We start from the raw sequence: 12,163 nt of genomic DNA, 5'->3' as shown, positions 1-12,163 counted from the left end.
ATATATATATATATATATATATATATATATATATATATATAATTTATTAACAGTATAATAATATAATAATCAATTATAATAATAAGTTATTATTTTACTCTACCGTTGGCTATGCTGGGAGTCTTAGTTTGGGGGGCACACTGGTTGAACAACATTGGCAAAAGCCTCCCTGTATGGTACGTACCAGTTCAGACTGCACAAGCCCCGGGTCTGATTTGAGTGGTAGATGTTAAGTAGATAGAAAACACTTTTTACACATTTTGGGATCACAGTCAACTAAAATCCTTGCCAAAAAAAAAAAAGCTAAATATTTAGAGATGATTTCAGCCCTTGGCAGCGGAGCAGAGCGAGCGGCGCACATCTGCAATCTCCATAGGTCCCAGAAATAATCCGGAGGGTCTCCGGGACTATTCCTCAGGACATTGGGTGTGAAGAGGAATAACAATGTAGACAAATGTTTTTACAAGGTCGGCCGCAAGACTCTTTTATATCCTCATCTGCTGGAGACGCCGGCAAATCGTCTTCTTTCTTCTCTCCCAGATTTCTGTCTTGACCGCGGCCGACGCTGTAAGAACCTGCTCCCTGGACCAGTGTTACAAGACGTTCCTGTCCCCGGCCACCAGTGAGACCAAGAGGGAGATGGCCAGCTTCGTGGGCAGCATTAAGTCCTCGGACAGCCCCACGCAGCACGCGCTCGGCTTCCAGAAGGCGTTCCAGCTGATACGGAATACGAACAACGGCACCAGGATTCAACCAAGTAAGAATTTATATCTGTTGTTGAACTACAACTCCCAGGATGCTCAATTAGCAATCTATAGATTCCGACTGTAAGGCCTTGTTCATACTACGGGAATTTTACCCGCTTGCCAAAATCTTTTTCAGAATCTGCGCTAAATTAAAGGGGTACACCGCCGGAAAAAAAACGTATCCCCTATCCAAAGGATGGGAGATAAGATGTCTGATCGCGGGGGTCCTGCTTGGAAACTTCTAGGTTTGTGACATCACGCCTCCTCCATTCATGTCTATGGGAGGGGGCGTGACGGCTACGCAGTAGCCGTCACGCCCCCTCCCATAGACATGAATGGAGGGGGGCGTGGCGGCTGTAGTCACCAGTCATCCGGCACGGAACGGAGTCCGCTCTGTGCACCAGATGACCACCAAGGGTCCTGCAGCGGAGGTCGCGGGGGTCCCCAGTGGCAGGACCCTCACAATTAGACATCTAATTTCCTGCCCTTTGCATAGGGGATAGGATGTTTACCGGCGGAGTACCCTTTAAAGGGGTACTCCGGTGGAAAACAATTTATTTCAAATCAACTGGTGCTAGAAAGTTTAACAGATTTGTAATTTACTTCTATTAAAAAAAAATCTTAATCCTTCCGGTACTTATCAGCTGCTATATACTACAGAGGAAGTTCTTTTCTTTTTGAATTTCTTTTCTGTCTGACGACAGTGCTCTCTGCTGACACCTCTAAGCAGGAGAGGTTTGCTATGGGGATTTGCTCCTGCTCTGGACAGTTCCTGACATGGACAGAGGTGTCAGCAGAGAGCACTGTGGTCAGACAGAAAGGAAATTCGAAAAGAACTTCCTCTGTAGCATACAGCAGCTGATAAGTACTGGAAGGATTAAGATTTTTTTATTAGAAGTAATTTACACATCTGTTTAACTTTCTGGCACCAGTTGATTTAAAATATTATTTTCCACCGGAGTACCCCTTTAAGCGCACGCATTGCAGTGCATATTGCCCCTGACACACTGAAATAAATGGGGCTGAGCTGCAATACCTCCCACAACCTACATATAGAGGGGTGGCGCTTTTTATGGACAAAAGTCATATTCTTTTTTTTTTTTTTTCTTTACCTTGTCCTGTACAACATTTTGGTGACGGGGAGCCTGTCTATGCATCAGACTGTATCGGAAAAATGTGTTCAGATTTGCTTTCCAGTACGTTTTTATCTGGCGAACAAGAGCATATGTCGTAGAAGATGTTTTTATGTTAGTTTATTTTTTATTTTATTTTATATTTGCTAATTTATTTACTTTTGGCAGCTGTGTAACAAAGCCCAGGTTCGCACCACATTTTTGCGCACGGTTAATGTATACGTTATAGGTGCACCGCATTTTCATGTACGTTTTACATTTTGGCGAACTTTTCACATTTACATTAAACGTGGACTGCTTTTTTTGTATAGGTTTCATGTATAAGTCAAATGTAAATATTATTTCATAACATGCGCTTTCATACGTTAAAATTACATTGGATATGTTAGTACTAGAGATGAGCGAACTTACAGTAAATTCGATTCGTCACGAACTTCTCAGCTCGGCGGTTGCTGACTTTTCCTGCATAAATTAGTTCATCTTTCCGGTGCTCTGGTGGGCTGGAAAAGGTGGATAGAGTCCTAGGAAAGAGTCTCCGAGGACTGTATCCACCTTTTCCAGCCCACCGGAAAGCTGAACTAATTTATGCAGGAAAAGTCATCAACTGGCGAGCCGAGAAGTTCGTGACGAATTGAATTTACTGTAAGTTCGCTCATCTTTAGTTAGTACCAGTCAAGTGCGGTCAGCTTCGCTTTTGCCTACATGACGAATTCTGGCGGAAACGCGTTTAACGGATGCAAACGCGTGCGTTATGTTAGCGTACATTATTCTGCTTCAAATAACGGATATGCTAATGTACATGTTACCTAATATGAGGTGTACGTTTAACATATTTGAGAAACGCGGTGTCAACCCAGTCACACGGTTTGATTAGTTTTGCGCTTTCACGTAGCACAGTCCAGTATGTTGTAGTTTATGTTTATATAGTAGCGTTGGCTGTCCCGGCATGCTGAGAGTTTTGCAACAGCTGGGGGCACACTTGTGCGGAAACACTGATGCATGGATAAAAGCGTAAAATAATATTATTTTACTCTTTTATTATTATAATAATATGATCATTATTAGTATTTTTATTATGAAATAATAAAGTAATTAAAATAATTACATAATTTTACTCTTTATTTTTATTATCAATAAAAAATGATTGATTATTAAAATTACATTTTATTTTTAATATATATATATATATATTATAAATAGTAATAAGAAAATAATAGTAATAATAAATTGTGTAATAGTGTAAAATAATAGTTAAATTATTTTACTTATTATAAATAGTAAAAATAATACTGATGATAATAGTAATAATAATAAAAAAAAAATATATATATATATATATATATATATATATAATTATTATTTTTTTTTTTAAATAAAAAAAAAAAGTTTATAATTTTTCTGCCAGACTTGTTATCCTATACAAATACATTCTTTCCCTCTCATTATGTTCCCATGTAACAAAGCTTCGCTGTTAGAGGGAGTACCAGGTAGAGAAGCACATGCTGCCTAAATGTTTGCAGGAGGAAATGTCTTCACACAATATGGTGTCGGCCTCTTTCATCGTGTGCCAGCGCAGGGTTGAGAGGCTCCCGGGCACTGTTTACCCTCCTCTCGGAGGGCGGCATTAATTGCCAGGTATTTCAGTTTGTAAACTGGCTGTCAACGTTAGCAAACAAAGAAAAGATTAATATCACCGGGTTATGAGAACTAAGAGAAGATTCTGCCTGTAGGGGAAAGATGTGGAAGAATTATACGGAACCGGTTGGTTGTCAAACTCAATGGACCTTCCTGTGGTTATATATCACGTTATAATAATTCCCCATCACATCCATGGTTTATCAATTCTAGCAGTATTATAGTAGTTATATTCTTGTATATAGGAGCAGTATTATAGTAGTTATATTCTTATATATAGGAGGCAGTATTATAGTAGTTATATTCTTGTATATAGGAGCAGTATTATAGTAGTTATATTCTTGTATATAGGAGCAGTATTATAGCAGTTATATTCTTGTACATAGGAGGCAGTATTATAGTAGTTATATTCTCGTATATAGGAGCAGTATTATAGTAGTTATATTCTTGTATATAGAAGCAGTATTATAGTAGTTATATTCTTGTATATAGGAGCAGTATTATAGTAGTTATATTCTTGTATATAGGAGCAGTATTATAGTGGTTATATTCTTGTATATAGGAGCAGTATTATAGTAGTTATATTCTTGTATATAGAAGCAGTATTATAGTAGTTATATTCTTGTATATAGGAGCAGTTTTATAGTAGTTATATTCTTGTATATAGGAGCAGTATTATAGTGGTTATATTCTTGTATATAGGAGCAGTATTATAGTAGTTATATTCTTGTATATAGGGGCAGTATTATAGTAGTTATATTGTTGTATATAGAAGCAGTATTATAGTAGTTATATTCTTGTATATAGGAGCAGTATTATAGTAGTTATATTCTTGTATATAGGAGCAGTATTATAGTGGTTATATTCTTGTATATACGAGCAGTATTATAGTAGTTATATTCTTGTATATAGGAAGCAGTAGTATAGTAGTTATATTCTTGTATATAGGAGCAGTATTATAGTAGTTATATTCTTGTATATAGGAGGCAGTATTATAGAAGTTATATTCTTGTATATAGGAGGCAGTATTATAGTAGTTATATTCTTGTATATAGGAGCAGTATTATAGTAGTTATATTCTTGTATATAGGAGTAGTATTATAGTAGTTATATTCTTGCATATAGGAGCAGTATTATAGTAGTTATATTCTTGTATATAGAAGCAGTATTATAGTAGTTATATTCTTGTATATAGGAGCAGTATTATAGTAGTTATATTCTTGTATATAGGAGCAGTATTATAGTAGTTATATTCTTGTACATAGGGGGCAGTATTATAGTAGGTATATTCTTGTATATAGGAGGCAGTATTATAGTAGTTATATTCTTGTATATAGGAGGAGAATTATAGAAGTTATAGTCTTGTATATAGGAGCAGTATTATAGTAGTTATATTCTTGTATATAGGAGGCAGTATTATAGTAGTTATATTCTTGTATATAGGAGCAGTATTATAGTAGTTATATTCTTGTATATAGGAGCAGTGTTATAGTAGTTATATTCTTGTATATAGGAGCAGTATTATAGTAGTTATATTCTTGTATATAGGAGCAGTATTATAGTAGTTATATTCTTGTATATAGGAGCAGTATTATAGTAGATATATTCTTGTATATAGGAGCAGTATTATAGTAGATATATTCTTGTATATAGGAGCAGTATTATAGTAGTTATATTCTTGTATATAGGAGGCAGTATTATAGTAGTTATATTCTTGTATATAGGAGGCAGTATTATAGTAGTTATATTCTTGTATATAGGAGGCAGTATTATAGTAGTTATATTCTTGTATATAGGAGGCAGTATTATAGTAGTTATATTCTTGTATATAGGAGCAGTATTATAGTAGATATATTCTTGTATATAGGAGCAGTATTATAGTAGTTATATTCTTGTATATAGGAGCAGTATTATAGTAGATATATTCTTGTAAATAGGAGGCAGTATTATAGTGGTTATATTATTGTATATAGGAGCAGTATTATAGTAATTATATTCTTGTATATAGGAGTAATATTATAGTGGTTATATTCTTGTATATAGGACAGTATTATAGTAGTTATATTCTTGTATATAGGAGGCAGTATTATAGTAGTTATATTCTTGTATATAGGAGCAGTATTATAGTAGTTATATTCTTGTATATAGGAGCAGTATTATAGTAGTTATATTCTTGTATATAGGAGCAGTATTATAGTAGTTATATTCTTGTATATAGGAGCAGTATTATAGTAGTTATATTCTTGTATATAGGAGCAGTATTATAGTAGGTATATTCTTGTATATAGGAGCAGTATTATAGTAGGTATATTCTTGTATATAGGAGCAGTATTATAGTAGTTATATTCTTGTATATAGGAGGCAGTATTATAGTAGTTATATTCTTGTATATAGGAGCAGTATTCTAGTAGTTATATTATTGTATATAGAAGGCAGTATTATAGTAGTTATATTCTTGTATATAGGAGCAGTATTATAGTAGTTATATTCTTGTATATAGGAGCAGTATCATAGTAGTTATATTCTTGTATATAGGAGCAGTATTATAGTAGTTATATTCTTGTATATAGGAGCAGTATTATAGTAGTTATATTCTTGTATATAGGGGCAGTATTATAGTAGTTATATTCTTGTATATAGGAGCAGTATTATAGTGGTTATATTCTTGTATATAGGAGCAGTATTATAGTAATTATATTCTTGTATATAGGAGCAGTATTATAGTGGTTATATTCTTGTATATAGGAGCAGTATTATAGTGGTTATATTCTTGTACATATAGAGTTGTATTATCGTAATGTTCCATAGTCATGTCTTCACTCCCCTCATTTTCGCTGTTGTATCTTATAGCAGTCATTTAAGTTGTCACTCAATATTTCCCAGGAAACCAGCGGACTTCTTTTAGAGTAAATGATATTTTTTTGGGGATATATAATACAGCTATTTGTAGACACCGAGGGGAAACACACTTTACAATCACTAATGAAAACCGCAGCTACAGACCTCACCAACGTGACATTAGCCCCGAACTAGTCCCCGACGCCCGAACCAGAGGCCGCTCGCTCTTGTAATAATGACGCAGATGTTTATTAACAGAAATGTTTTATATTTATTTCACTCCAGATATTTCCCATTGGGGGTTTTATCCTAATAACATCACAATAAAGCGATGTGACGCGTTTCAGGCCAAATGTACTAAACAGACAATGCCTGGACTGTTTGGAGGCTGCCCTGTAAAATAGAGATTGTGTGTCCTGTATATCCGCATGGAGTGGGGCAAGGGGCCTAAATGTTTTTTGCACGTGTATGTATTGTGTTAATATGATATACGGTATATCTGGATTTGGATACCCCTTTTTTTTACATTCTTTCATGTTACTTAGGTGAATCCATTCTTTTTAATCAGTGGTCTCTAAACTGTGCACCTACCCCGGATGCTGCAAAACTACAACCCCCAGCATGCCCGGACAACCAGCGGCTGTCCGGGCATGCTGGGGGTTGTAGTTTTGCAGCATCTCTGGTAGGGGCACAGTTTGCAGACCACTGTTTTACAATATACTTTAAGGGGTTATCCAGGAAAAAACTTTTTTTTTTATATATTAACTGGTTCCAGAAAGTTAAACAGATTTGTAAATTACTTCTGTTAAAAAATCTTAATCCTTTCGGTACTTATGAGCTTCTGAAGTTAAGGTTGTTCTTTGCTGTCTAAGTGCTCTCTGATGACACTGGTCTCGGGAAACGCCCAGTTTAGAAGCAAATTCTGATAGCAAACCTCTTCTAAACTGGGCGGTTCCCAAGACACGTGTCATCAGAGAGCACTTAGACAGAAAAGAACAACCTAAACTTCAGAAGCTGATAAGTACTGAAAGAATGAAGATTTTTTAATAGAAGTAATTTACAAATCTGTTTAACTTTCTGGAGCCAGTTGATAGATAAAAAAAAAGTTTTTCCTGGATAACCCCTTTAAAGGGGTATTCCTGTGAAAAACATTTTATTTTTATTTTTTTCAGATCATCAGATTTTTTAATTATTTTTTATAAAAAAAAATCTTAATCCTTCCAGTACTTATCAGCTGCTGTATGATCCACAGGAAGTTCTTTGCTTTTTGAATTTCCTTTTTGTCTGACCACAGTGCTCTCTGCTGACACCTCTGTCCATGTCAGGAACTGTCCAGAGTAGGAGCAAATCCCCATTGAAAACCTTTCCTACTCTGGACAGTTCCTAAAATGGACAGAGGTGGCAGCAGAGAGCACTGTGGTCAGACAGAAAGGAAATTAAAAAAGAAAAGAACTTCCTGTGGATCATACTGATAAGTACTGGAAGGAGTAAGATTTTTTTAATAGAAGAAATTTACAAATCAGTTTACCGTAACTTTCTGGCTCCAGTGGATTTAAAAAATGTTTTCCAGCGGAGTACCCCTTCATATCATCTGGCTCCAGAAAGTTAAACAGATTTGTATATTACTTCTATTAAAAAATCTTAATCCTACCAGTACTTATCAGCTGCTGAAGTTGAGTTGTTCTTTTCTTTCTGACCACAGTGCTCTCTGCTGACACCTATGTTTGTCTCAGGAACTGCACAGATTAGGAGCAAATCCCCATAGCAAACCTCTTCTGCTCTGGTCACTTCCTGACATGGACAGAGATGTCAGCAGAGAGCACTGTGGTAAGACAGAAATAACAACTCAACTTAAGCAGCTGAGAAGTGCTGGTAGGATTAACCCCTTAAAGGGGTACTCCGCCCCTAGACATCTTATCCCCTATCCAAAGGATAGGGGATAAGATGTCAGATCACCGCGGTCCCGCTGCTGGGGATCACCGCTGCGGCACCGCAAGATCATTACTGCACAGAGCGAGTTAGCTCTGCACGTAATGACGGGCAATACAGGGGCCGGAGCATTGTTACATCACGGCTCCGCCCCTCGTTATGTCACGGCCCGCCCCCTAAATACTGCTCCGCCCCTCGAGATGTCACGGCCCGCCCCCCCCAGCAGCAGGACCGTGGCGATCTGCCATCTTATTCCCTATCCTTTGGTTAGGGGATAAGGTGTCTAGGGGCGGAGTACCCCTTTAAGGACCCGGGGTTTTTCCGTTTTTGCATTTTCGTTTTTTTCTCCTTAGCTTGAAAAAATCATAACTCTTTCAATTTGGCACCTAAAAATACATATTATGGCTTATTTTCTGCACCACCAATTCTGCTTTGTAATGACATCAGTCATTTTACCCAAAAGATTGACGGCGAAACGGGGAAAAAAATCATTGTGAGACTAAATAGAAAAAAAAAATGCCATTTTGTAAATTTTGGGGGCTTCCGTTTCTACACAGTATATTTTTCGGTAAAAATGACACCTTCTCTTTAATCTGTAGGTCCATATGATTAAAATGATCCCCTACTTATATAGGTTTGATTTTGTTGTACTTCTGGAAAAAATCATAACTACATGCAGGAAAATGTATATGTTTAAAATTGTCATGTTCTGACCCCTATAACTTTTTTATTTTTCCGCATACGTATTGATCGGACTTTTTTATCGCTTTTTATAAATTTTTTCATGATATAAAAAGTGACCAAAAATACCCCATTTTGGACTTTGGAATTTTTTTGCGCGTACGCCATTGACCATGTGGTTTAATTAACAATATATTTTTATAATTTGGACATTTCCACACACAGCGATACCACATATGTTTATTTACACAGTTTTTTTATTTTTTTTATTTTTTTTAACTTTTATTAGGGAAGGGGTTAAATGATATTTTTTCACTTTTTTCCACTTTTTTTTTTTTGCAATGTTATACCTCCCATAGGAGACTATAACACTGCACTGATCTTTTATGCTGATCATTGTTATCCCATAGGGGGCTATAACACTGCACACACTGATCTTTATCATTGATCACTGGTTTCTCATAGGAAACCATTGATAAATGATTCTGCCGCTTGACTGCTCATGCCTGGATCTCAGGCACTGAGCAGTCATTCGGCGGTCGGACACCAGGAGGCAGGTAGGAGACCCTCCTCGTGTCTTACAGCTGTTCGGGATGCCTCGATTTCGCCGCGGTGATCCCAAACAGCCCCCTGAGCTAGCCAGCAACGATTTATTTTCACTTTAGACGCGGCGTTCAACTTTGAATGCCACGTCTAAAGGGTTAATAGCGCTATTAGCCACGGGTCCTGCCCGTTGTTAGAGGCCTGGCCCGACCCGCTATGATACCCGCTTATATAGAACGGGAGCGGACTCAGGATGTACCGGTACGTCCTGGGTCCTTAACAGGTTAAGATTTTTTAATAGAAGCAATTTACAAATCTGTTTAACTTGATATGAGAAAAAACAGCTTTTCACCGGAGTACCTCTTTAATGCACAATGCTGACAACTTTTCCTTCTTCACAATTTGAATCCCTTTTGGCAGAGGCGTGCTGTAATATTTAAGCCTCGGTGTAGCCGGCGGGTGTCTGAGGAAATGCAGAACACGTTTTCCCAGTTACACTTTGCATAAAGAACTCACAATTTCATATATATGGCATCGGGGTGGGTACTGGTTCTCATTGAGGAGATCCAGCTGGAGGATGCAGACGTCCAGGCAGCGCTCCATGGAAAATAATATGCAAATTAGCTCTCCTCCAGAACGGAAAAAAAATTACTTAAAATATTTATTACCTCTTAATTCTAAAAAAAAAAATCCTGATACCAGAGAACAATGGCTGATGTGGTCTAAGACATGGTGCACATTATAATATATATATATATATATATATATATATATCTCTGAACGTATAAATGTGTGTGTGTGTGTGTATATATATATATATATATGTATGTATGTGTGTGTGTGTGTGTGTGTGTATATATATATATGTGTGTGTGTGTGTGTGTGTGTGTGTGTGTGTGTGTGTGTATGTATGTATGTGTGTATAATATATATATATATATATATATATATATACTGTGTGTGTGTATAATGTGTGTGTGTGTGTGTGTGTGTATATATACAGCCGATGGCTGTCCGGCCATGCTGGGAGTTGTAGTTTTGCAACATCTGGAGGTCCGCAGGTTGAAGACCACTGATGAAGGGATTGACAGGCGGTGATGATGAAGGGGGGGGGGGGTCTGGATGATGAAGGGGGGGGGTCTGGATGATGAAGGGGGGGGGGTCTGGATGATGAAGGGGGGGGGGGTCTGGAGGATGAAGGGGGGGGGTCTGGAGGATGAAGGGGGGGGGTCTGGAGGATGGCTGGGGGTCTGGATGATGACATGGGGGGATGATGTATTTCCCACCCTAGGCTTATAGTCGAGTCAATAACTTTTCCTGGGTTTTTGGGGTGAAATTAGGGGCCTCGGCTTATATTCGAGTATATACGGTATTTACAGAACTAGAAAACTACCCTCTAAGGGACGGAGTAAGTACGGTCGTCCATTCCTGCTGGTCCAGCGCTCCGCAAGATCTCCCTATTTGCTGACCCTTGATGTCTGTCGTCTTGGTTATGTATGTATATAAATATATAATGGCCCTGATTTACTAAGATTGTTGTGTAGTTTTCTTTGTGGGTTTTAATTCCCTACAATTTTTTTCCAAAGTATTTACAGTACTAATGTTTCCCTACATTTTGCTTTTTTTTTTTTACACATGTTCTGATCTGTCGGGTTTTCTTCAGCTCAAATCCACCACATTTTCTGTGCAAACCTTAGTAAATATGTCGTTTTTTTTTTTTTTTTTTTTAAATTTACATGGACATGCCCCTTTTCCTGTTTGCCACATCCCTTTTCCTGGTGGCCATGCCCCTTTTTGGGTTTTCTCTGTAAAATGGAGAGTTTTTTCAATTCTGGCACACATTCTGACGCAGACGAAATTGCTGACAAAACATGTCGGGTTTACAATAATAAATCAGGGCCAATGTGTTTGTGTTTCCAAGGATTTTTCTTTAAATGTCCCATGTAAGCCTCTGGGGATTGCGTTATTCTCGAGCTTCAGAGATTGCCCTGGACTTTAAAACAACCTGTAGGTGCAGATAATAGTTGGGGAGGGGGGGGGGATTCTAGAACTTATGGGAAAAGTTATGTTTCACTACAGAACTCCTTTTATGTGGGGACGGGAGAGGAAAGACGTGTGAGGACCTATAAGGTTCAGTTAGGAAGACAGACATGGTAACGAGTGCTAGGGTCATCACAAGGAGCACACACGCTTGTTAGGAACCTAGTTTGATCACATTTTGAGGTTTGTTCTTTGTCTTTTCCCCCCTAGACACTGACTTGGTAATCATCTATTTATCGGCTGGAATCACCTCGAGGGATTCATCAGAGGAGGATAAGAAATCCACGCTGAGAGTCATCAATGAAGAGAACATCCAGCTGAACAATTCCGTCATGATCCTCACGTACGCCATTATGAACGGTGAGAACGTGCCACCATTTTTTACTATAGCCGGGGGAGGAGATTATTATGGGCTTACAAGGGTTAAAAACAAGTCTGTATATTTGTAAGGACATCTGTGACTTATCATGATTGTGTCCTGTTGGTAGAAGTCCAACCTCTGGGATGGTACCGGTCTACAGAACTTGTAGTATTAGTTCCTGTTTTCAGTAGAGATGTGAGGAGTGACCACACAAACATGGCTGCCACTCTGCCAGGAGCACTGATTAAACCTTTCCC

General features: G+C 37.7%; 1 protein-coding gene across 2 annotated transcripts in view; it reads left to right on the top strand.

The window, feature by feature from the left end:
* The window catches only part of CACHD1 (cache domain containing 1), a 108,443-nt gene that overhangs the window by 64,266 nt on the left and 32,014 nt on the right, over positions 1 to 12,163 (top strand). For both annotated transcript variants that reach the window (XM_056532848.1, XM_056532849.1), the window contains exons 7-8: positions 541 to 757; positions 11,756 to 11,905. In XM_056532848.1, the coding sequence (XP_056388823.1) occupies positions 541 to 757; positions 11,756 to 11,905 (367 nt within the window). The remainder of the gene's footprint in view (positions 1 to 540; positions 758 to 11,755; positions 11,906 to 12,163) is intronic.

Source organism: Hyla sarda, chromosome 7 (genome assembly GCF_029499605.1).
Source record: "Hyla sarda isolate aHylSar1 chromosome 7, aHylSar1.hap1, whole genome shotgun sequence".
NCBI lineage: Eukaryota > Metazoa > Chordata > Amphibia > Anura > Hylidae > Hyla > Hyla sarda.
The sequence above is the reverse complement of the archived record's forward strand: the minus strand, read 5'-3'. Positions and strand labels throughout refer to the sequence as shown.